Below are 25,931 nucleotides of genomic sequence, written 5' to 3'. Positions count from 1 at the left end.
CTCAAGTGCTCCTCCCCTGAAACCTCTTTGTCTACTTGTAACCAGATTGGCCTTCCGTATCATCCACATCACACATTTTAGATAATGTAACACACATTTCCTTGCCCCGTTCTACTTCTGTGCCATGTTTGTTGTTGGTGTGTGGAAAGGAATCAGTACAAGGTAATGTTTGGTGCTCTGGGATAGGCCAGCTGGGAGAAGAGTGCTGAGTTTTGTGCTGATATTTCACACTTGAACTGAGTTTGCGACAAGAACCATAAGTTGAAAAAAATGAATAACAGTGAGGAACCTGGGGTGAAAAGGAGACAGAAGATGGCTGTCCTCCAGATAACTGTGCATGTGATGTGAAGGAGGAGGTGGGGGATGATATTATACATGTATGAGACACATCCCAGGGACAGAGGAGAACAGGAAAGTCCCTAATTAGACATGTGTATGTGGGCCACATACAACCATGAGCCTGAGGCTACAGAACGAAGCCCTGAGTTGGTGGGAACCCTGAGAGGGATGGGACAGGGGGTGTTAGTCATGGCTAAAAAAACCTCATGTGTTTTTGTTTAGTGACTTGCTCTTGAGATACTTTCAGTGTTTCTTCCTTGTGAAGTATTACACAGCTAGCTCCCTTGGCTTACTTGGGACCAAGTTTAATTACATTTTTCTTTCTGAAAGGCAAACATCACTAGCTTAAGTCTTTTGTGTCCCTTGGAACACAGGACGCCACGCCCACTGGGAGGGGTGGATGAGTTGGACAGCCTGTGCATATCTTTTCTCCCCGATGAGACTATCCATTTCTTGAGGGAACTGTATCTTTCAGTTTTATGGTGAGGCATATGATTAGTACTCAGACATACTTACAAACTTGAATTGGAACTAAAGAGAATGAATCATTCGCTGGAATTCTGTCATGAATGAGTTGTTTTAGATAGACACTGTGTAGCTGTTTTGGTGATTTTCAGCTTTGTTGTAAATGTTATTGCTTCTGATGATTCCTTGGTGGTAGCGTGGGGGAGTAGAAATAGTGGTTTGGGAGACAGGAAGCTTTTGTGCCAGTTTTGGCTCAGCTGAGGGACCCTGGGCACATAACTTTAGACCAAATGATCTCTAAACTCTATGATTCTGCTCTGTGAGTGAAGTAGACTATGTCTACAGAAAGTCAGCACAGATACGGGAGAGGAGAGAACTCACTTCATCAGTTTGGTTAATATGCTGCCATGCGGTCATTCTGACATTTTCTTCCAATGAAGTGGCTGATTTATTTTCTTGACTTGATTGACACAACCCAGGTTTCTGGCCTAGCTCTTTGACCCTGGAATGAGACTCATAGAATTAAAGCTGTAACTCAGATTATTACAGTGATAAATACCTACTGTTACATTGGGCAATTCAGGTACCAAAGGGTTAATAATATTTTGTATTAATTCTAGCGATATGAGTATCATTATTGAATGCTATGTGCCACAAAGTGTACCAGATGTTAAAAAATAATTCTCATTTAAGTCTCGCAACAACTGATGAGGTAGGTAATATTAACCTCATTATACAGATAAGGAAACATGCTCAATTAGGACAAACAACTTTCCTAAGGTCTTGCAGTCTGAACTCTTAGCCACTATGTGCTAGTATGTGCTTGATATATATTTAAAATGAATAAATGAGGCACTTCCCTGGTGATCCAGTGGCTGAGACTCGACACTCCAAATGCAGGGGGCCTGGGTAAGATTCCTAGTAAGGGAACTAAATCCCACATGCCGCAACTAAGAGTTCACATGCCGCAACTAAAGATGCTGCATGCCGCAACTAAGACATGGAACAGCAAAATAAATAAATATTAAAAATGAATAAATGCTATTAGCCAGTAGAAAATATCAGCACAGTTTCAACTAGTAGAAACAGGAATAGTACAACTGCCCATGTATTGAGTATTCACTATGTCAAACATTGTTCTAAGTAATATACATGGATTATTTCATTTAGTTTTCACTAGAACTCTATGAAGTAGGCTCCATCATCATTCCCATTTACAGATGAAGAAACTGAGATTTGGTGAGATTAAGCGACTTGTCCAAGGAAGCACACCTACTAAAACAACTAAGACTCCAAAGCTTCTGATCCTTCTACCACTCCAAGCTGCCTGTAAAAAGCAGGGTGACTTTTGCCATTCTCTCCTTTCCTTTCTTCTCTCATATTGAGTGTTTGAGATTTATAGGTCAGAAACTGTAGGGCCCCTCTCTATGCATCAGTCACCTTTTCCCAGGCCCTCAGTGTCCCTTCTACACTCTGCGATCTCTCTGTAGGTCCAAGGGTCAGATAGGGGAAGAGAGAAGCGGAGTGCTTTGTTGCTGATTTTCTACAATCTCAACACAACTTATCATGCTGTTGAGACTTAATCTCGCTAACTCATCTGTGAGACCAATTTTAATTTGAAGCCATCTGCCACAGATAAATGAGTAATTATGGCAGAGCCCAGAGGGGTGGGCCATAGGGAGAAGGTTGGCTTGGCCTCTTTCCACCTGCTTGCATTGACACAAGTGACCAAGAAAGAAAATGACTTGGGTGGGCTGTTGAGGCAGAGGCCAGCAGCTCTACCTCCCTGTTGTTCAAACCCATAGACTCCAGTGAATAAGAAGTGATGACTGTGAGGTCATGGCGGCAGAAGGGAGACCACTGTCATCAAGGCCAGGCAGAAGGAAGTAATCTGTGAGCTGGGCCAGCTCACTCACCAGCCTCTCCCTTTCACTGTAGTACTGGCAGTGCCTTGTGGTGAATGCCACTTGCCAGCTGGTCTCTCCACACAACATGACAGGCTAAGTCAAACTGATGGAGTGAAGCTGGAAATAATAGTCACTGAACTCTATCTAGCATGAAATTTTGTTTCAAAAACTTTAATATATCTTTATCTTATTAGGTAGGCATGGATACTGTTAGCTTCATTTTATAGATGAGGAAATTGAGCTATAGGGTGATTCCATAACTGGACACTTGGAAAAGACCTTAGGACTTGCCCAATGTCAGTCAGTGTGTTAGCTATAAGCTGGCTAACATCTCAAACTCAGGAATAGAATCTGTCATTCTGTCTTCTAGAGCAGTGGTTTTCTAGTTATGCTTGCTCTTCAGGGCCAAGGAGTTATAGTGGAGCAGAGAGAGAGAGAGACAGTGTGTGTGTGTGTGTGTGTGTGTGTGTGTGTGTGTGTGTGTGTGTGTGTGAACAAATGGGCTTTGGGGCCCTGACCTATACTTAAACTAGGGCAGCTCTGCTTGGGTCTGTTTGTTTTACATCTGGGCAGGATTTCATTTAATGAAAGACTCGACTACTGAAAATGTTTGAAAACCATTTGTCTAGACTAATATTTCTCATTGAAAGTGTAGTGGGTTGGATTGTATTCCCTCAAAAGATATGTTCGAGTCTTAATACCTGGCACCTGTGAATGTGACCTTCTATGGAAAAAAGGGTCTTTGCAGATGTAATCAAGTTACAGTGAGGTAGTTCTGGATTATGGCGGGCCCTTAATCGAATGACTGGTATCTATCAGGGAGAGAGGAGAGAGTTTGGACACAGACACACAGAAGAAGGACACCGAGGAGAACTGCATGTAATGATGGAGGCAGAGATTGGAGTGATGCAGCTACAGACCAAGGCATGGGACAGATTCTTTCTTAGAGCCTCCAGAAGAAACCAAGTCTGCCAACACCTGCGTTTCGGACTTTCTGCCTCTTGAACTGTGAGACAATACTTTTACTTTAAGCCACCCAGTTTGTAGTAATTAGTTATGACAGCTGTAGGGAACAAATACAGAGAGGCACATAGACCTCTTTCCTGAATATGGGTGGGAGTGGGCGTACTAAAATGCTGGTTTCATTGTATCATTTCTTACTTCCAAAACAGGAAGAGACTCACAGACTTAGACAATGAACTTAGGGTTTCTGGGGGTGGGGGAAGGGTGGACGGAAGGGATAGTTCGGGAGTTTTGGATGGACATGTACACACTGCTGTATTTAAAATGGATAACCAACAAGGACCTAGTGTATAGCACAGGGACCTCTGCTCAATGTTATGTGGCAGCCTGGATGGGAGGGGAGTTTGGGGGAGAATGGATACATGTGTATGTATGGCTGAGTCCCTTTGCTGTTCACCTGAAACTATCACAACATTGTTTGTTAATTAACTATACCTCAATACCAAAAAAAAAAAGGATAAAAATGCTGGTTCCAGGCCCAAACCCCCAAGATTCTGATTCTGTAGGTATGAAACAGGGCTTCAGTTCAGTTCGGTCGCTCCGTCGTGTCCCACTCTTTGTGACCCCATGAACCACAGCACGCCAGGCCTCCCTGTCCATAACGAGCTCCCAGAGTCCACCCAAACCCATGTCCATCGAGTCAATGATGCCATCCAGGCATCTAATCCTCTGTCGTCCCTTTCTCCTCCTGCCCCTAGTCCTTCCCAGCATCAGGGTCTTTTCCAATGAGTCAACTCTTCGCATGAGGTGGCCAAAGTATTGGAGTTTCAGCTTCAACATCAGTCCCTCCAATGAACACCCAGGACTGATCTCCTTTAGGATGGACTGGTTGGATCTCCTTGCAGTCCAAGGGACTCTCAAGAGTCTTCTCCAACACCACAGGTCAAAAGCATCAATTCTTCGGTGCTCAGCTTTCTTTATAGTCCAACTCTCGTATCCATACGTGACCACTGGAAAAACCATAGCCTTGACTAGACGGATCTTTGTTGGCAAAGTAATGTCTCTGCTTTTTAATATGCTGTCTAGTTTGGTCATTGTTCCTTCCAAAGAGTAAGCGTCTTTTAATTTCATGGCTGCAGTCACCATCTGCAGTGATTTTGGAGCCCCCCAAAATAAAGTCAGCCACTGTTTCCACTGTTTCTGCATCTATCTGTCATGAAGTGATGGGACCGGATGCCATGATCTTAGTTTTCTGAATGTTGAGCTTTAAGCCAACTTTTTCACTCTCCTCTTTCACTTTCATCAAGAGGCTCTTTAGTCCTTCTTCACTTTCTGCCATAAGGGTGGTGTCATCTGCATATCTGAGGTTATTGATATTTCTCCCAGCAATCTTGATTCCAGCTTGTGCTTCTTCCAGCCCAGCGTTTCTCATGATGTACTCTGCATATAAGTTAAACAAGCAGGGTGACAATATATAGCCTTGACATACTCCTTTTCCTATTTGGAACCAGTCTGTTGTTCCATGTCCAGTTCTAACTGTTGCTTCCTGATCTGCATACAGGTTTTTCAAGAGGCAGGTCAGGTGGTCTGGTATTCCCATCTCTTTCAGAATTTTCCATGGTTTATTGTTATCCACACAGTCAAAGGCTTTGGCATAGTCAATAAAGCAGAAATCGATGATCCAGCGGATGTTGGCAATTTGATCTCTGGTTCCTCTGCCTTTTCTAAAACCAGCTTAAACCTCTGGAAGTTCACGGTTCACGTATTGCTGAAGCCTGGCTTGGAGAATTTTGAGCATTACTTTACTAACGTGTGAGATGAGTGCAATTGTGAGGTAATTTGAGCATTCTTTGGCATTGCCTTTCTTTGGGATTGGAATGAAAACTGACTTTTTCCAGTCCTGTGGCCACTGCTGAATTTTCCAAATTTGCTTGCATATTGAGTGCAGCACTTTCACAACATCATCTTTGACAAGTTTTCCATACGCACAAAGCTTGATCTTTGAGCCAGTTTTGACCATAGACAGATTCAAGGCTCCTTTTGGGACTGGAACTGGATTTGCTTCCCCTGCTGATGATGCTCCCCTGTCGGTTCCAAGATTCAGTTGGTAAAGGCAGCAGGTTGGATGGACAAGAAATAGGTTGTATTAAACCTTCTGTAGTCTAAACATTTTTGAGAGACTACAGAGAATAATGAGAATTATTTCAGAGTGTTCACCCCCAAGGAATCACAAGTCCCCCAGGTGGCCAACATCTATCCCTAAGGGAATTGGCTGTAGTGGTTAGGGAGTGGATGCTGCCAAGAGGGTTGGTTTTCTAGAGTAGCAAGAAGACCACAGAATAACACACACACACACACACACACACACATACACACAGAGTCTTCTACTTATTGTCTGCTTCAGGAAATTCTATCTGATAGAGCATTATCATTTTAACTTTAAGATTTGGTCCCTATTAAAGATGCAAGGGTCTGTGTGAGTGCCAATACTTGAAGCCAGTATCAGCCATTTACGCCCAGCCTCTGGTCTTTATTTGAGAGCAGTTTTTGATAGGCTAGAAAAGGAAGAAGAGCGTGATGGTCTGGGGCCAGGGTCGAGCAAAGGGCATCTGGTTGCCAGCCTGAAGGCAAACTTCTTTGTCAGTAAATCCATAGAGGGCACTAGTTTATCCAGCCAAGACTGAGGGAGCTCAGCTGTTCCCAGTCCTTTAGTGAGCTAGGGGAGGGCCTCTGCAAAAAGGGTCAGGTGTTTGGATTCTGTGTATAGGAAAAGTGCCTTCCTGAGAGTCGCCTGCCCAGCTGGACCTGAGGCCCTTCAGGAGTCCTGTGTTTGCTCACATCCCTGACTGCTTCCAGGTAAACAAATCTTATTTCTATCTCCCAGAAAGGCAGAGCTCCAGCACTGCGGCAGCCTGTTGTTATAGTTACTGATATATGACTTATCACAACACTTGTCAGAGCAATGGAAGAAAATGCAATTCAGCACCAGCTGCTCATAGGGTTTGTGCGAGAGGAGAAAGGGAAGAGAAAGCTGCTCAAGAGACCTGGGGAGGGAGCTGATGGCTTTGTGGGGTTTATACATATGGTATGATATCCGAGTGTGGACAAAGGAGGTCTTATATTCTCAGTGAGTCTGGAAGAACATTGATGAAAAACAGCCTGACCCAAATAGCTTCACCAAGGTTTCATATCCCTGACATTCCACCAGCAGTGCTTCATTCCTGTGAGTTAAGCACTGCTTTTATGAAGGGGAAGATCATGCCTTAAATTGTATTGGGTTGGTGAAAAAGTTTGTTTGTTCAACGAATACATTGTTCAAGACATTTCTTGTAAAGGAAAATGTGTCTTTTATTTTAACTTAAAACTAATGAACTTTTTGGCCAACCCGATACTTTAGAATGAGTTTGCCAGGTGCCTTTCTTCCTCAGGGTTTCTAGAGCAATGGGGACAGGTGGGAAAAAGGAAAATGAAAGTGTTAGTCTCTCAGTCATGTCTGACTCTCTGTGACCCTATGGACTGTAGCCCACCAGGCTCCTCTGTCCATGGAACACTTCAGGCAAGAATCCTGGAGTGGGTTGCCATTCCCTACTCCAGGGGATCTTCTCAATCCAAGGATCGAACCCAGGTCTCCAGCATTGGCAGGTGGATTCTTTACCATCTGAGCCACCAGGACGATGCGGAGCCCATCAGTTAAGGATTTGCCCTACTTTTCAAACTCAGGAATAGGGCTGCTATTGGTAGTGCCCTCTTTGGAAACTCTTCTGTGATCTGCACTCTTTCAAAATAGTTATGAGGCTAAATGGGATTGAATATGAAAGTCCAGGATGTCTTGTTCAAGCAGCTAGCTATGTGCTTTTCCAAGAGATACACATAAGCCCTTCTTGCTCATCAGCAAGTATTTATCTGTCACTCATTATATACTAGGCACTGGGTCAGGTGCGGATGACAGATACATGAAAACAGTGGAGCATTAGATTATGCCTCCCATTTAAGAAACCATCTGATTACAAAGTCTAGTAAGGGTAGCTTCTTTCCACAAGTAAGGCTGACCTTACATACGTACTATGTGCTTGGTGTCATAGTATATGTGCTTGGTGTCAAGTGAAGGGTAGAGTCAATGGCTACATCATCTCAGAGGTGGGCAAGATCATCATGGAGGGGAGTAGCTGGGTAAGCCTTAGTTCAGATTAGCACATTAAATTACTCAGACACTTAGAAGGGCTCTAGAGAAAAGGGGCCCAGAACAAATCAGTTGTGATGGGGATGGTGATGTGGACTGGGAGTGGTCTGTTTTGCTGTATATCCAAATCCTATAGACCTGTCATCTCCAGAGAGGTCATTCATCCTCCACTGATGTGTGTGTGTGTGCATGTGTGCGCGTGTGTGTGTGTGTGTGTGTGTGTGTGTTAGTCACTCAGTCGTGTCCGACTCTTTGTGACCCCATGGACTCCTCTGTCCATAGGATTCTCAAGGCAAGAATACTGGAGTGGATTGCCATTTCCTTCTCCACCTCCACTGATGTACCCTGTCTCAAAACACCTGTGCTGTGAGTTCTCAGACTTAACTCAGCCAGCCAGGGGAGCAGTATAGCTCAGTGCTTAAGAGGGTGGGTTTAGGGGCCAGGCAGCCTGGGTTAGAATGCTGGCTCTGACATTTATTGCGACCTTGAACAACTGACCTAACCATCCTGTGGCTCAATTTGTCTCATCAGTATCATGGGGACAATCAGAATAGTGCCTGCCTCCCAGAGTAGCTGGGAGGATTAAATGGTGTGAGATGCTTAGCACAGTGCAGTTGCATGCGATTCATTCATAAAATAAATATTTATTGAGTGCCTTTGATATTGCAGGCACTTTCCCAGTGCTGGGATATAGCAGTGGAGAAGAGAGATAAGGCCCCTTCTCTCTTGGCACCATATTAAATGTTGATTCAGGCCCTTTACCCAGGGAACTTTTAATCTAGTATCTTGTTTTCTGCTCTGTCAATTCCAATTCCTGGTCTGCGAGTTATCAGTTAGCTTATTTTCATTCCTTTTTGTTTAACTAGGCAAGTATTAAAGCTATGAATTCCCTTTAAACTCAGCTTTGGTTATGTCCCATAAGATTTGATGTTGAGTGTTTTCATTATCAGTACTTTTTAAGCACTTTGCAATTTGGGTTTTGGTTTGTGCTATTTGTACTTTTTAGTGTATTGTGATATTCCATGTTGATGACTCTGTATTTTCTTTGTTCCTACTATATGCCACTATGTACATACGTGCTCAATCATGTCCAGCTCTTTGCAACCCCATGGATTATAGCCTGCCAGGCTCCTCTGTCCATGGGATCATCCAGGCAAGAATACTGGAGTGGGTTGCCATTTCCTCCTCCAGGGGATCTTCCTGACCCAGGGATCTAACCCCTGTCTCCTGCACTGGCAGATGGGTTCTTTCCCACTGCAAGCCCACTACATACCCCTACTATGCTCTGAAAGAAGAGAGACAGTGGAGATCTTTCTGACTTGTGGGGTTTAGAAGGGCCTAGAGGGAGACACGGAGAAGGCAATGGCACCCCACTCCAGTCCTCTTGCCTGGAAAATCCCATGGATGGAGGAGCCAGGTAGGCTACAGCCCATGGGGTCGCTAAGAGTCAGACATGACTGAGCGACTTCACTTTCACTTTTCCCTTTCATGCACTGGAGAAGGAAATGGCAACCCACTCCAGTGTTCTTGCCTGGAGAATCCCAGGGATGGCGGAGCCTGATGGGCTGCCATCTATGGGGTCGCACAGAGTCGGACACGACTTAAGCGACTTAGCAGCAGCAGCAGCAGAGGGAAACAAGACTAGAAAAGATCATTAATGAAGGGTACTGAGTGCTAGGCTTTATGGGCTGGCTTCTCTTCTAGTGAAAAGCCATTGGAGTCACTGAAAGGATGAAAAGGAATGAGAGGATTGTTATGTTATTTGGGGAACAATAAGCCATGTCATTGCTAAGGAGAGTTGGAGACAAAGAAAGAGAGTAGAAGCAGGGAGTCCAGATAGAAGCTTTCATGCTAGTCTAGTACAGGGATTCTCAAACATGAGCAGCATCACAGTCTCCCAGAGGGCTTGCTGGGCCCCATCCCCAGAGTGTCTGATCCAGTCTGATCCAGATCAGTCTGATCTGGAGGCTTTCACATTTGCATTTTCTAACAAGTTCCCCTGGTGATGCTAACGCTGATGGTCCAGGAAGCACACTTGGGGAATTACTCATCTAGGAGAGAGATGATGAGAACCTGAGGCAGAGTGGCGGGAGATGGGTTAGAGAGGAAAACAAGCACATAAAAGATATTGGGAAGGAAGAACTCACAGGGCTTGGGGATTGAACATGAAGACAAAGGAGAGGAAAGACTCAAAGGTAACTCCAGAGTATTAAACTTTGGTTCCTCAGAAGATAGGAGAATCACAGAGGCAAAACTCCAAACATCTAGGGGTGGAATGTAGTCACATGAGGGAAACTGAGAGATATGTGTAAGTTCCTGGATCCATCTGCATCTGTGCTACAGCACTCAAGTTTAAAGGCCTCCTGTCCTTCAGGAAAGAGCAGGTGAGGAGAAAACTCAGGTCTGTGTTTCATCTCTCCTCTCAAATGTAACCTTTGAGTAGAGGAAGGAAATGAAGATATAGAACAGGAGGTAGGGAGCATTCTAGAAAGAGTTTGAATATCTTGGAAATGGAGAGCACAATTTTAAGTTGTGTGGATGCTCAGTTGCTCAGTCCTGTCCTACTCTTTGTGGCCCCAAGGACTGTAGCCCACCAGGCTCCTCTGTCCATGGGATTTCCCAGGCATGAATACTGGAGTGGGTTGCCATTTCCTCCTCCAGGGGATCTTCACTACCCAGGGATTGAACCCACGTATCTTGCATCTCCTGCACTGGCAGGCAGATTCCTTACCACTATGCCACCTGGGAAGCCTGAGTATTGAATATATGATATATGTCAGCAAATACTAATAAGGAAAAAGCAAATGAGTAAAACTCAGTATATGCCATGCAGGGTAGCTCTAGGATCCTACATGAGATCACTGGCACTTCTTTGCAGAGGAGAGGGTTGCCATTATGAGGCTTCTCAGTGCCAGCCTACCTAACCTTCCTTAGTTTCAAGGCTTCTGACCCTGTGATCCTGTGTTGTCCCTGATTATTTCCCAGGCTGTAGGGACTTCTTACCTGCTTCTCTCCACTGGGCCGCCTGTAGCTGAGCAGAAGCTCCACAGCACCCACCACTTCCTTGCGGATGGCGTACAGCAGTGCGTCACCAACATACACGCTGTGGTTCAGCAGGAGCTCCATGATCTCCAAGTTCTCATTTTCAATGGCAATGAGCAGGGCGCTCCGGCCCAGTGGGTCCATGCAGTTGATGTTGACATTGTAGTAGATCTCGGCCTCCTGGAGGGCCTGCTTCACAGTGGCGTAGTCCCCCTTCTCCACAGCATTGAGGAAGGCCTTCTCCTCAGCAGAGAGCTCTGTCTCTGCCCTCACAATCTGCAGGGGAATGCGGTCTCTGTACGGTGAGTAGTTGACCTTTTTGTAGTACAGTTGGGCCATGGTTCATAGCAATTTTGAAACCTAAATGAGGAGATAGAGGGAGATCAAAGGCATTGTTTGATACCTGCAGCTCTCAAGTGGTCAGTTATGGAGGCAGCCTTGCTAAGGACTTGAAAAATCCTTAGCTCTTTTAAAGCTACAATCTTTCTCCTCTTGCAAACGAGTATATAGAAGAAAGAGCCCGGGCTTTGGGGTCAGAAAGACCTGGGTTCAATCTCTGGCTTTACCAGGTCTGTGACCTTAGAGAAGTTACTCAAGCTCACTGTGCTTCAGTTTCTTATTATTGAGCTTCTTTGTGTAAGTCACTCAGTTGTGTCTGACTCTTTGCGACCCCATGGACTGTAGCCTGGTGGGAAATCCATGGGATTTCCCAGGCAAGAATACTGGAGTGGGCTTCCGTGTCCTCCTCCAGGGGATCTTCCTGACCCAGGGATTAAACTGGGTCTTCTGCATTGCAGGCAGACTCTTTACTGTCTGAGCCACTAAGAAAGCCCTGTTAAGCTTATCAATAGTAATAACATTAACAGCACCAGGCCCCATGCTAAAGACTAATTCCTATCTCATAAAGCTATTGTGAGAGTTAAATAAGATAATGACTGATCACAGTAACTGGTAAAGAGTAAACCTCCTGAGACATGGCACAAGTTAGTCTTTTCCTTCCCTTCTGCTGTCTGGAAATACTCATGATAATACTTCTGATTGCTGATGCAAAGTTGGACCTTATTTTTGGCTACTTTCCTTTGGACCGTGGGCCTCTGCTAATTTGTAGGATTACATTTGCAGCTGCCCTGGATGCAGATCCTGGATTGAAATCCTGTTGGAGTGCTAACTGAAGCCTTCTTCTGACTGCTGCTCACTGGGGAAGGGGGTACTGACTCCAACAGACTATAGTCATGTACCGCCTCTAGCCCCTCCTGATGTTTTTCCTCCACCACCTAAACCAAGCAGTTGACATATCTGAGAATCTATCTGATTCAATTCTGAGAAGTGACTGGTCTGTTTTACATGCACTACATCTAAAGCCAGATTGTAATAGAAGTGATTTCAAAGCAAAACCTATTAATGCGTTCCTACAATATGTTTAACTTTCTCTGGGAGACCAAGAATAAAAGATAGTCTTTGCCTTTAATTGCATAGAATGAATCACAATATAGAGCTCTGCCTTATAGTTTACAGATTGAATTTGTGCACATTTCTCATTGACTCCTTGTACTAGCCCTATGAGATGGGAATGCTTATCCTCCCCAGGGCAGATGAGGCTCAGACCCATGAGGTGATTGACTCCCTTTTCCCTACCATCCCTGGGACCTCCAGGACTCTTTGAAGGCTGAGGTTGGATGAACTTATTTAAGTGTCTTTCATTACTGAACTGTTTTGCCAGCAAAAAGAAATGGAAATGTGATAAAGGGCCTCTTGTCTCATCTCCTGGTTGTAAGAGACGATGAAGACATGTGGCTTCCACAAACATTTGCCTTACTCTTCCAGGTAATTACATCTCTGCTTTGGCATAATGAGCGGCATATATTATACCAAGTGGTATTTGCAATTCATGTGCTTGCGATCTTCTGGGAAGTTAGTGTTTGAAGGTTAGTGTTGCCTCTTGCCCTGAACAGGCCCAGATGACAAATTTCTCTCTGCATCCAAATCTCAGGAGAACAGAGTGCTGCTTGGCTGCCTTGAGAAGCACTGATATTGTGCTACTTTCAAGTAACTCAGCAATTACTAAAGGAAAGTGGCATTTAGAGGAAGCATTTGTCACTAACAGCAAATTACTTTAATAATACTAATTGTAGAACGCCTCCATGCCTCTCTTGTCTCCATTATAAAGTAAAAAGGGAGGAGAAAGAAGAGACAGTGAGATCTCCTGAAAAGAGACTCAACAGCCCAATTCAGTTTACATTTTTTAATTAATCAACATGAACACAGTGGAAGCCTTCAGCGTGCCTAGCACCATGATAGTCACTTTTGGAACAGAAGAAAGAAAAAGGTCCCTGCCTTCATCATCTCCCACTTGGACCCTTCCACACGTTTATAATGAGTCATCCTGACTCCATTCTCTCCCCTTCCAGATTGTCTTCCACACTACCCCCAAGTCATCCTGTGAAACACAAAGCTGATCCTATTTCACTCTCCTTGGTTAGTATCCCTCTGCTTTTGTGATGAAATCAACAGTCCTTTCCGAGATCTACTTACTAGGTCTTGGCTTGTGTTTGTTTACCTCTCTAATGTCATTTGAAAGCACTCTCTCACCTTCATCCACTGTTCTTTAGCCCTTTAAAGCTTCTTTTGATTCTTCCAACATGCCAAGTTTTCTCCTACCTCAAGACCTTCGATCATCTCCTGGAACACTCTCCTCTAACTCTTCATTTTTCAAGCCTCAACTAAATGTCACCTCTTCAGAGATGCCCTCACCAACCGCTCTCTATAAAGTAGTTCCTTTACATTCTTCTCTCCATTGTAGCCTTGTCTCTTCTTTCTTGACGTTAATCAAAATTTCTAGTAACACAGACATATATGTCTTTGTCTTCCTGAGTAATCGTCTGTTCAGTCCAATTTGCTTTAAAGCTCAAGTGCAGAGGTTGCATCTGTCCTGTTTTTCTAGCATTCATCCAAGCCCAATTCCTGGCATACCCTAGATGCTGGATATATGTGAGATGAATGAACGAGTAAACCTTCCATGATATTCTCTCATCTCTCTCCTTCTCACCCCAAGTTCTAGCCATACTGAGCCATGTTCTCTGAGTTACCCTTTCATGATCATGTGTTTGCACATGGCTCCATCCTACTTTCTCCATTTAAGAAACTCCTCTCTACTTCAGCACCTTGCTCGTAGGCCCCACCCTTCTCTGTGAAGCCTTCCCCTGATACCCTCAGAATCTCCCTCTGGGTTCCCCACTGGCACTCAGATCACATTTGTTCTACATCACTCAACTGCATCTTTGCTTCCTGCTGTTTGTGTAGGAATACCTTGATTCCTGCTTCCTAGCACTTACACAGGGTCTGGAACATGATGAGTGCTCAACAAATAGATGTTTAATGAACAAATACAGTCTAGCTGAGGGGGTCAGCACGGTCACAAATGAGTACTAGATTTTGTGGTAATGATTTGATGCTTGGGGTTTTCAGAAAGGGCTCTGTGAGGCTGGAAGTCTCAGAGGTTTCATGGAGAAGATAGCTGTTATCCAGTCCTTGAAGAATTAATTTAGTGTGAAAATGTGAGAGTAGTTCAGGTATCACAAGAACAAATGTGGTGGGCTTGATCATAGTCTAGTTGGGATAGTGTTGGGGGCATATTTTTAAGGCTATAATAGAATACAGGGATTAAAGGTAAACTAAAATTATAAGGCAACAGCTCAAAACGTGTTTCCCTATATTAAAAATGATATTAAACACTTGACATATATACACTACCATGTGTAAAATAAATAGCTAGTGGGAAGCTGTTGTATAGCACAAGCACAGAGAGCTCAGCTTGGTGCTCTGTGATGACCTAGAGGAGTGGGATGAGGGGGCAGGTGGGATAGGCGGTCCAAGAGTGAGGGGATATATGTATACATATAGCTGATTCACTTCAGTGTACAGCAGAAGCTAATACAACATTGTAAAGCAATTATACTAGAAAAACCAATTAAACACACACACACAAACAAAAAAAAAGAAAATCCACTTGCTGCCCATTTGCCACTTAAGAGGCTGTGCTATGATATGCTTAGTCCCTCAGTTATCTTCGACTCTTTGCAATCCCATGGACTGTAGCCTGCCAGGCTCCTCTGTCCATGGGGATTCTCTAGCCAAGAATACTAGAGTGGGTTGCCATGCCCTCCTGCAGGTGATCTTCCCAACCCAGGGACCAAACCCAGGTCTCCTGCATTACAGGCGGATTCCACCATGAGCCACCAGGAAAGCCCCGTAAGAGACTACTATGAAAGAAAAGGCTAGATGTCTTTGCAGATGGTGTTGCTGGTGGTTCTGAGCTAAGTATTATTGCTACAGGATGGTCTGTGTCCACGTTAGCAAGACACAGCTATAAGCGAAACTGAAGACAAATGTGTCCCAGGGAAAGGTGAGAACACAGGGAACTAACTCAATCAAAGCCCTGTTGAGTGCCAGGCACTATGCCAGGAGCCAGAGCGATAAAATAATTATTCCACTTTGGGATAATTCATATGTCCTGGGCACTGTGCCAGGTACTGGGGCAGCATTAATACTACTACTGCTTCTAATAGTAATACTAATGAAAGCAACAAGAAGTACCATTCACTGAACTGTCACTCTATGCCAGATGTGTGAGTTATAGTAGTAAAGAGAGAGGACAGTACAATCACGGTCAATTTGCAACTTGAAGTAAGTATAACTGGATGATCTATAGTCAGTTCAGAGTCTAGTGTTACTTTTCATCTCTTGCCTTTGAAATTAATCCGGTCTATTGCATTTCCAGTGGCCTGTGTTATGAGAAGCTTCGTGGTATTCCCCTGGAGAGAAAAAAACCTCTCCTCCAGAGGTTGCCTGAGAAATACTATTAGAGAGTGATTCCTTCACTTTAAGGCACTCTATTCCTAAAAACTACCCCTGGAAGGGATAATAAATTACATGGCCAATAGCCAGTAACACTTTAAGGTGAATTCCTTGATTAGGAAAGTTGCTGTGGCCTTGGGAGTAGAGAGATGTATGTTTAGAAGGACATGGAAATGTGATGGAGGGGAAAGGAGAGGCCTGGATGTCTCTTTTATGTATCCATGCCCACCTCTACACTACACAGGATATAAAATGGGCTCCCCATATAGTCTGAAAAATTGATGCTTTTGAATTGTAGTGCTGGAGAAGACGCTTGAGAGTCCCTTGAACAGCAAGGAGATTAAACCAGTCAATCCTAAAGGAAATCAACCCTGAGTATTCACTGGAAGGACTGACGCTGAAGCTGAAGCGCCAATACTTTGGCCACCTGATGCAAAGAACTGACTCATTGGAAAAGACCCTGATGCTGGGAAAGATTGAGGGCAAGAGGAGAAAGGGGCGGCAGAGGTTGAGATGGTTGGATGGCATCACTGACTCAATTGACATGAGTTTGAGCAAGCTCCGGGAAATAGTAGAGGACAGAGGAACCTGGTGTGCTGCAGTCCATGGGGCCACAGAGTTGGACATGACTTAGCAACTGAACAACATGTTGTGTGTCTACCTGTAAGCTTATAATATGTTTAATGACTTTCCTAGCTCCCTGCCCTCTGCCAGTCCCCAAAGCTGGTGCCATTTGACCCTCATTGACAGCTTTTAGCCTCATCCTCACTCTAAGCTCTGAGATCAATTCTTTCTCCATGTGCTTACTGTTAGTCCTACTCTGCCATTATTCTGGGAATAAGTAACTAATGATGGAATTTCTGGCATCTCTTGAAGACGGATTATAGGGAAGGTTCCTTTCCATAACCCTTTACCTTTATAGTTATGCTTGGCAGATTGTACTCATCTGCCACTAACCTAAGCCAGGAAGTGAGGTTTGTGTTTCCATTATCAGGCACTGGTCTTGAGGTGTATCCTTAAACTGAATGAAATAAAACCAGCCAGCACTTCATCCTATTCTACAAGTGAACTCCCGGTGTATTCTCCCAGTGCATGAAAGATTAGGAACGGTCAATCATGCTGTCTCAGGGGCTTATCATGTTCCCTCTTTCTGGGAAGCTTGTGTGTGTGCACATGTGTATGTACATACGTGTGTGTGTGTATGCATATTGATTTTGAGAGCATTTTGACTCCTTTAAGAGAACCGCTTAGAGAACTTCCTAATTTTAATGTAGTTACACTAATCCTTCCCAGAAGAGTCCAGGTATTATGCCTCCTACAAGGGACCTCAAAAGTCATCTAGAATAACCCTTTTCTCAGTGAAAAAGACCCCTTGACAATATCCTTGTTAAGTGATTGTTCAGTTAATGAGCACCTCCACTGATAAAAACCTCGCCCCTTTCTCACCTTTGTGGTGAGTGCTGACATTCAGCAAGGGCGTCTCTATGTCTATCCAAAATCACCTGCTTCCAGCTTCTATTCCATGGCCCCAGTTCTGCTCTCTAGAGCAGTATCAAGCAAATCTGTCTTTTGTTCTGCACGACAATTCTTCATGTATTTGATTTCAGTTCTCGTGTCTCTCTCTGCTCCAGGAGTCTCCCCTTCTCTAGAATTATGAGCATCCTAGTGGTCTGCTTCTAGTTATACTATACTGTGTTTTTCTTCAAGTATGCTGTTCAGAAGTGAACACATTCTCTACAATGGTCAGGCCAGCGCAGGTTACACCATGGCTATTTTTCCTTCATTTCTCATTCAGCAATGCTTTGCTGGGGTCAAGACACCATAATGTCTTGTTTCAAAAGGTACTTTAGACCATCCTGCATAGTGGTATATTATGCTTTTCATTTGTACAAATCATACCAATCCAAAAATTTCATTGATTTATAAATAGTAATAAATTAACATTAAGCACGTATGTGCCAGATACTGTATACGCTAAATACTTCACATACATTATTTAAATTATTCTTTACTTTCAGACAGTTATCATTAGCATCTCTCTCCTCCGAGATAAGGAACCTGAGGCACAGAGAGGTTAAGTAATTTGCTTAAGTTCACACACAGTGGTGGGAATGGGGTAAGAGTCAAGCTCTGACTCTAGAGTCCAAATTTTGAACTACTTCAATAAAAGTAGATTCTTTTCTAAGCTCCATAATGCCTATAATAGTGCTAGGCATAGTAGGTATTTGGTGCTGCAATTCAGTACTTGTTATGTATCTAGTATTTGTCATGGCCAGAATATTTGGCAGTAGGGAATACAAATATACATATATAAATGACACAGCTCTTGCCTTCAAATATTTACAGGTCCAGAGAGAGAGAAAAAAAAATAAGTTAAATGTCCTACAGTATGATGTAGAGTCTAATACATAATAGGGACACAAAGGAGGAAGGGTTTAACTCTACTTGGGGAGATAATTGAAAAGAAAGAAATATTTGAGCTATGTCTTATTACAATGGTGTGATCACTCACCTAGAGCCAGACATCCTGGAATGTGAAGTCAAGTGGGCCTTAGGAAGCATCACTATGAACAAAGCTAGTAGACTTGATGGAATTCCAGTTGAGCTATTTCAAATCCTAAAAGATAATGCTGTGAAAGTGCTGCACTCAATGTGTCAGCAAATTTGGAAAACTCAACAGTGGCCACAGGACAGGAAAAGGTCAGTTTTCATTCCAGTCCCAAAGGAAGGCAATGCCAAAGAATGCTCAAACTGCTGCACAAGTGCACTCATCTCACACGTTAGTAAAGTAATGCTCAAAATTCTCCAAGCTGGGCTTCAGCAATACGTGAACCATGAACTTCCAGATTTTCAAGCTGGTTTTAGAAAAGGCAGAGGAACCAGAGATCAAATTGACAACATCCGCTGGATCATCGAAAAAGCAAGAGAGTCCCAGAAAAACATCTATTTCTGCTTTATTGACTATGCCAAAGCCTTTGACTGTGTGGATCACAATAAACTGCGGAAAATTCTTATCGAGATGGGCATACCAGACCACCTGACCTGCCTCCTGAGAAACCTGTATGCAGGTCAGGAAGCAACAGTTAGAACTGGACATGGAACAACAGACTGGTTCCAAATAGGAAAAGGAGTACGTCAAGGCTGTATATTGTTACCCTGCTTATTTAACTTATACGCAGAGTACATCATGAGAAACGCTGGGCTGGAAGAAGCACAAGCTGGAATCAAGATTGCTGGGAGAAATATCAATAACCTCAGATATGCAGATGATACCACCCTTATGGCAGAAAGTGAAGAACTAAAGAGCCTCCTGATAAAAGTGAAAGAGGAGAATGAAAAAGTTGGCTTAAAGCTCAACATTCAGAAAACTAAGATCATGGCATCTGGTCCCATCACTTCATGGCAAATAAATGGGGAAACAGTGGAAACAGTGGCTGACTTTTTTTTCTGGGGCTCCAAAATCACTGAAGATGGTGATTGAAACCATGAAATTAAAAGATGCCTACTCCTTGGAAGAAAAGCTATGACAAACCTAGACAGCATATTAAAAACCGAGACATTACTTTGTCAACAAAGATCCGTCTAGTCAAGGCTATGGTTTTTTAGTAGTCATGTATAGATGTGAGAGTTGGACTATAAAGAAAGCTGAGCACCGAAGAATTGATGCTTTTGAACTGTGGTGTTGGAGAAGACTCTTGAGAGTCCCTTGGATTGCAAGGAGATCCAACCAGTCCATTCTAGGTGTTCATTAGAAGGACTGATTTGAAGCTGAAACTCCAATACTTTGGCCACCTGATGCGAAGAGCTGACACATTTGAAAAGACCCTGATGTTGGGAAGGGTTGAGGGCAGGAGGAGAAGGGGACTACAGAGGATGAGATGGTTGGATGGCATCACCAACTCAATAGACATGAGTTTGGGTAGGCTTCGGGAGTTGGTGATGGACAGGGAGGCCTGGTGTGCTGCAGTTCATGGGGTCACAAAGAGTCGGACATGACTGAGTGACTGATCTGAACTGAACTGAAGAGTTTGTTAGACAGCAGTGTAGGGATGGTTATCCTAGATAAGGGACACAGCAGGTGCTCAGGTGTGGGTATATAAATCACAGTGGTATTTTAGAGAACATTAGCACTCTTCCTATTCTTCAAACTTCTCAAGCATGTGACCACCTTGGGACCTTATCACACGTGGTTCACTGCCTATAATCCTATTCTACTAAATCATCAGTTTTCTTCTTATGATGTAGGTTTCAGATCAAATATTATCTCTTCAGTAAGCCTCCCAAGAATGCATTTCCAATGGAGTAAGCTCCTTTGTGTCACCCTCTATCTCATTATCCAGACTTGCTTTTCTTGAAGAATTTATTGCTACTTGAAATGCTCATATTTTTGTTTAGTATTTTAATACCTAGCTCCCCCAAACAGATTGTAAACTCCATAATAATAAAACTTTGTGTGTCATGTTTACTACCCTATATCCAAAACCTGGCACATAGTAGGCTCTCAATAGATATGTATTAAATTACTACATGAAATAGTGGTAGGGGTAGAGATGGGGGGATGCTCTATGCTTTTTCTTGTGTGTTTAACCACCTCCCCTGCATGTGGCCAAGTGCTTAAGCAAGAAGCCCCCCTTTTACCTCAAAGAAAGAGTCTTAATTAGTCTAAGGTGGCTCAGATGGTAAAGCATCTGCCTACAATGTGGGTAGACCTGGGTTCAATCCCTGGGTCGGGAAGATCCCCTGGAGAAAGAAATGGCAACCCACTCCAGTATTCTTGCCTGGAAAATCCCATGGATGGAGTAGCCTGGTAGGCTACATTCCATGGGGTCACAAAGAGTCAGACACGACTGAACGAATTCACTTTCTTTTCAAGTAAATATTGGTAATTCCATTTCTTTGATTGACCTAGCTTTGAGCATTTGGTACAGTTCTGCCCAATGAGGTGTGCTAGAGGGCTTCTGAGAAAAGTTTCTTTGTTCTTAAAAAGAGATGTAAAAATAAGAAATATTTCCCCTTTTTGCCTCTGAATGATGTCATTTGCATATGACACCAAACTTTGGTAGCCATTTTTGAGACTATGAAGAGAGCCAGCCTAAAAGACTCAGCTTCCATGCTGAGGATGGCATAAACTGGGTCCTTTATGATGTCTCTGAGCCATTGAATTAATTAATCTGGAAGCTGCCCAACCTCTAGACTTCTAGTTGTGTGAGATGAAAACTCACTTTTTGTTAACCCACTTTTAGGCATGCTTCTCTGTTACAAGAAGCTGAAGACATCCTAGATGATAGCATTTTGGGGAAAATTACCAAAATTAAACCACAAACAAATAGAAAACTTGAGCAGCTTAATAATCATAGAGGAAATTAAAATAGTTTGAAATGTCTACCAATTAAAAGTCACTCAGCTCAAGTGGTTTCACATTTGTGTATATCAACAGAACTTAAAAAATGCAGATGGTTATCTTGATATTAAAATTATTTTCAGATTATAGATTAAGGAAGAACACTCCTGAATTCATTCTACAAAGCTAGCATAATCTTAATGCCAAAACCTGATAATGCTACTCCAAAATGAAAACTATAGACCAATTTCAACCATGAAAATCATCCTTAAAAACTCTAAATAAAATATTAGCAAATGAAAACTAGAAGTGAATTTGAAGAATACTACATTATGACCAAGTGGAACTTATCCTAAGAGCAAGCAGTGTTCAATATGAGAAAATTTTCAATACAATTAGTAACTGTCAACCACTTAAAGGAAACAAAACATGATTATATCAATAGATGAAAAAATTGATATTAACTCAGAACCTATTTATTTAAAAAATGAAGTAAAACTGGAACAGAAGTAAACTACCTATACACACAAAAAAACTATTTACCTCAAATCAATAATAAATATCATAATAAATTGCGAAATACTAGACCCATTGTCATTAAAATCAAGAATGCCATTATCAGCTCTATTATTCAATTTAAGGTTTTGACTAATGCAATAAGAGAAGGATGTGAAAATATATAAATATTTAACAGGAATATTTAAATATTAAATATTAATATCCTGTTAAAAGGAACAGGATTCATGTAAGAGAAGTTTATTGATGGGGATAAAATAAGACAGAGAGAACAGGGAAGCACATTATGTTGCTGAATAGAAAGAATCTAATAAAAATATAACTTCTCCCAAATTAAGATGTAAATTACAAAAAGTATGTCTTTTGAGTTTTATATAGACCTGGGAAAATTAAAGTGAAATGAAATGATAAATGTATTAAAATTCCACAAAATTTTTGATTAAAAAAAGGACATTATAAAAATTTGCAGAGTAGGGAACTTCAAAAACCCATCTCTCCACTAATGCAATGATTTAACCTAGCAACACCCATCAGTTCAAATCAATCTTTTCTGAACTCTGGACTCTAATAAAAACTTACAGTAATCAAAATAGTGCTTAATGAAGAAATAAGCTATTAAATTTTGGCAAGAGAGTTTTGTGGAATTTTTACTGAACTGCTTACAGTCCCCCACTTCTTAGCTTGGAGATAGCCATGGGGACTGTGACTCATATTGCTAGTTAGTGTGGCTTGCTGGTGCTGGGAGCGGGGAAATGTGAATTTTGTTCTCAAAGAATTGTGATTATATGTTTTGATTGGTCAATACATAGGTATTAAATTTCTTCATGAAAAAGAGGAATCATCACAGAGGATTTATTGCCTTTTTTTAAAACCCCCCTTGGAATTTTCTCAGGGTTGGAGTTAGCCTCCCTAGCAGTGTTAGCCAAATGTGAAACAGCAGATTTGAGAAGGTAGAAGAAAGAACTGGTGAGACGGAAAATATATACATTGAAATTATCTAGTCTAAGGGATAGAAAATAAAAAAGAATAAAGAGGAATGAATAGGGCATCAGAAGTACGTGAGACACTAACAAGTGTACCAAAAGATGCATATTGGTAGTCCTAGAAGGAGAGGAAAGAGAAAATGGTGGAAAGTATATTTGGGGAAATAATGGACAAAAAAATTTGAGGAAATACATGAATCTGCATATCCAAGAAGGCTAAACTCAAAGAGATCCCACACTGAGACACATAATCAAACTGTCAAAAGACAAAGACAGAGAGGAAATCAGGAAAGCCGAAAAGCAACTTGTCACAGACAGGGGATCCTCAATAAAAATTAACAGCCAATTTCTCTTCAGAAACCACGGAGGCCAGGAGGCAGTGGGTTGATACATTTGAAGTGCTGAAAGAAATAAAACCCATCTCAACCAAAATTTGATATTCTGCAAAACTACCCTTTAAAAATTAAGGTAAACTTAAGACATTCCCAGATAAACAAAAACTGAGCAAGTTCATTGCCAGTAAACCTGTCTTATAAGAAATCTTAAAGGGAGTCCTTCAAGCTAGATAGTAATTCAAAGCCATATGAAGAAATAAAGAACATGGGTGAAGGTAACTATATAGCTAAATATAAAAGCCACAATTTTCGTACTTTTGGTTTATAAATTTTTGTCTATATGATTTAAAATACAAATGCATAGAAAAAAATTATAATTCTATGTTAGTGGGCATACAATATGTAGACATGTAAGTTGTGATAATAACAACATAGAGGAGGAGGGATGGAGCTGCATAGGAAAAGAATTTTTTAGACTATTGAAGCTAAGTTATTAATTCAAACTAGCTTGCTATAAACTGAAGATGTTAGTTGTAATCCTCAGGGTAACCACTAAGAAAATAACTAAAAGCATATATAGAATGAGAAATGAAAAGTAAATAAAAATTATACACTACAAAAAAATCAGACACAAAAGAAGGGCTTAATGAATGAACTGGGGAACAAATATATATATATATATATACACATATATATACATATATATGTATATATATGTATATATATATATAAGACATATAGAAAACAGCAAAATGACAGAAGTTCAGTAATTATAGTTTGAAGGATTAGGGTAAGGGCAATGGAGATAATGATGTCCCATTTTGATATGTTGGTATTTGAGGTGTTTTTTTTTTTTCCTCCAGATGTCCGGAAGGAAAGATCCAGTCAGCAGGTGGAGCACAGCATTGAGATCTAGTGATACAGAATTGGAAGTCATTAGCATATTGATTGAAGGTTCTCGACCCTTGGCTGCACATTAGAGTCACTTGTAGAGCTTTTGAAAACCACTCATACTTGGTCACAGTACCTCCCACCTCTCCCCACATGCACACTGACATTTAAAAACAGTTCCCCAGGTGAATGTAACATGCAGCCAAGATTGAGTACCATCGTTATAAGAGGTAACTGGAGCTGTTAGCAGTGGATGTGATTATCAGGGAGAGTGCAGAAAGATCAGGGGAACTGCTTAGAGTTATAAAGGGTCTATATCTCCACTGTCCAGTATAGTAACCACTAGCCACATGTGGCTCTTTCAACTTAGATGAATTAAAATGAAATAAAATAAAATTCAGTTCTGCAGTTGCACCAGGTACATTTCAAGCACTTAATAACCACAGATGACTCATGACTACCTTATTGGACAGCACAGATACAAAATATTTTAATCATTACAGAAAGTTCTATTGGCAAGGGCTGGATGACCCAAATGTCTCTTCCACCTCTAAACTGTCTGTAATTTGGAGAATTCTTCCAAATTCAGGGTAGAAATATACAGTATCTATGTTAAAATATGGGTACTTTCATTTGCATAATGCATTTTCATGGCTATGGACACATGGTGTTTTTATTTTTGTAAGGTCTTCAACTCTTTTTCACTTCTCTTTGAAGTCCAGGCAAGTTATGTAGAACCACTGGCAGCTGGATTAAATCAATGCTTTTCATTTTCTCTAGAGTGAAGACACAAGTGAAAAATATATATTTGTCTTTCTCAAGTCACTCAGCTGCATGGGAGAGTTTAAATCTGTTGCTCAACAGTCATTATCACATTGTCTGCCTGATGTTCCTTGAAGTAGTCAAGGGAAAGGCAGAATGGGATGACACTGATTATAGCAAATTATATGCAGTGTAATTGGTTAAAAGTTTGGCATCTGATTATTAGTCTTGGGGTTGGCTTTCATTCTAGATCCCATAGGCTATCAGAAATAAGTGTTTGTCCCCTTGCTGTTTCCCTTTCACTGTAGAATCCAAAGTGACAACATTCACATAGGAACTTATTGAACAAACCTCTTTAAATAGGACAGAGGGACTTTTAAAGAAGTTTTTTATGCTAACAATTAGGGAATCTGGGTGAAGAGTACACAGGAGCTCATTGTACTGTCCGTACCACTTTTCTATGTGTCTGAAATTATTTCCAAATAAAAATTGCAAAAAAAAAATTACTTAAACGAGCAAATCATGAATTCTCATAAAAAATCAAACAATGTGGGTTAAAAAGAATGAAAAATTTCATCTTTTACCTTCATGCATTTGAAGTGAGTTTATCTTTTATATATATTTTCTATTCAATTTTCTTCAGTTAATATTTTATAAGAATTTCCCACACATCATTATTTGTAATAACACTTTTTTAAACTTTCTTCTTTTTATTTATTTATTTTATTTTAATCGAAGGCTAATTACTTTACAATATTGTGGTGGTTTTTTCCATACATTCACATGATTTTAAATCTGCCCTTCCCACCACCGATTTCTCTGGTGGCGAAGTGGTTCTGCTAGGTGACACTGACACAATATGTTTCATGCCATCATATGTTAAAATATCTAGTTAAATAGCTATGTAATATTTTATTGGATCAAATCGGGTACACCACAGTCTCCAGTTTGGGAATATTTACGCTTTCTTCCATTTATTTGTACTATTAGAAATAAAGTTGTGATAGATATATTTTTTGTATATATACATATATATATGTGTGTGTATATATATACATATATATATGTATACACACACACACACACACACACACACACATAGTCTTCCCTGGTAGCTTTGCTGGTAAGGAATATGCCTGACATGCAGGAGACCCTGGTTTGATTCCTGGATCAGGAAGATGCCCTGGAGAAGGGATAGGCTACTCACTCCAGTATTCCTGGGCTTCCCTGGTGGTTCAGACAGTAAAGAATCTTCTTGCAATGAGGGAGACCTGGGTTCAATCTCTTGGTTTGGAAGATCCCCCAGAGGAGGGCATGGCAACCTACTCCAGTATTCTTGCCTGGAGAATCCCC

The 25,931-nt window shown here is 41.7% G+C and overlaps 1 protein-coding gene across 1 annotated transcript in view; it reads right to left on the bottom strand.

Annotated features, from left to right (window-relative positions):
* The window catches only part of TRPC5 (transient receptor potential cation channel subfamily C member 5), a 291,668-nt gene that overhangs the window by 143,960 nt on the left and 121,777 nt on the right, over positions 1-25,931 (bottom strand). The window contains exon 2 of the mRNA XM_081566414.1: positions 10,858-11,256. Within this exon, the coding sequence (XP_081422540.1) occupies positions 10,858-11,235 (378 nt within the window). The 5' untranslated portion in view covers positions 11,236-11,256. The remainder of the gene's footprint in view (positions 1-10,857; positions 11,257-25,931) is intronic.

Source organism: Giraffa tippelskirchi, chromosome X (assembly GCF_054371585.1).
Source record: "Giraffa tippelskirchi isolate mGirTip1 chromosome X, T2T-mGirTip1v1.2.pri, whole genome shotgun sequence".
Lineage (NCBI taxonomy): Eukaryota > Metazoa > Chordata > Mammalia > Artiodactyla > Giraffidae > Giraffa > Giraffa tippelskirchi.
This window is presented reverse-complemented; position numbering and strand designations above follow the sequence as displayed.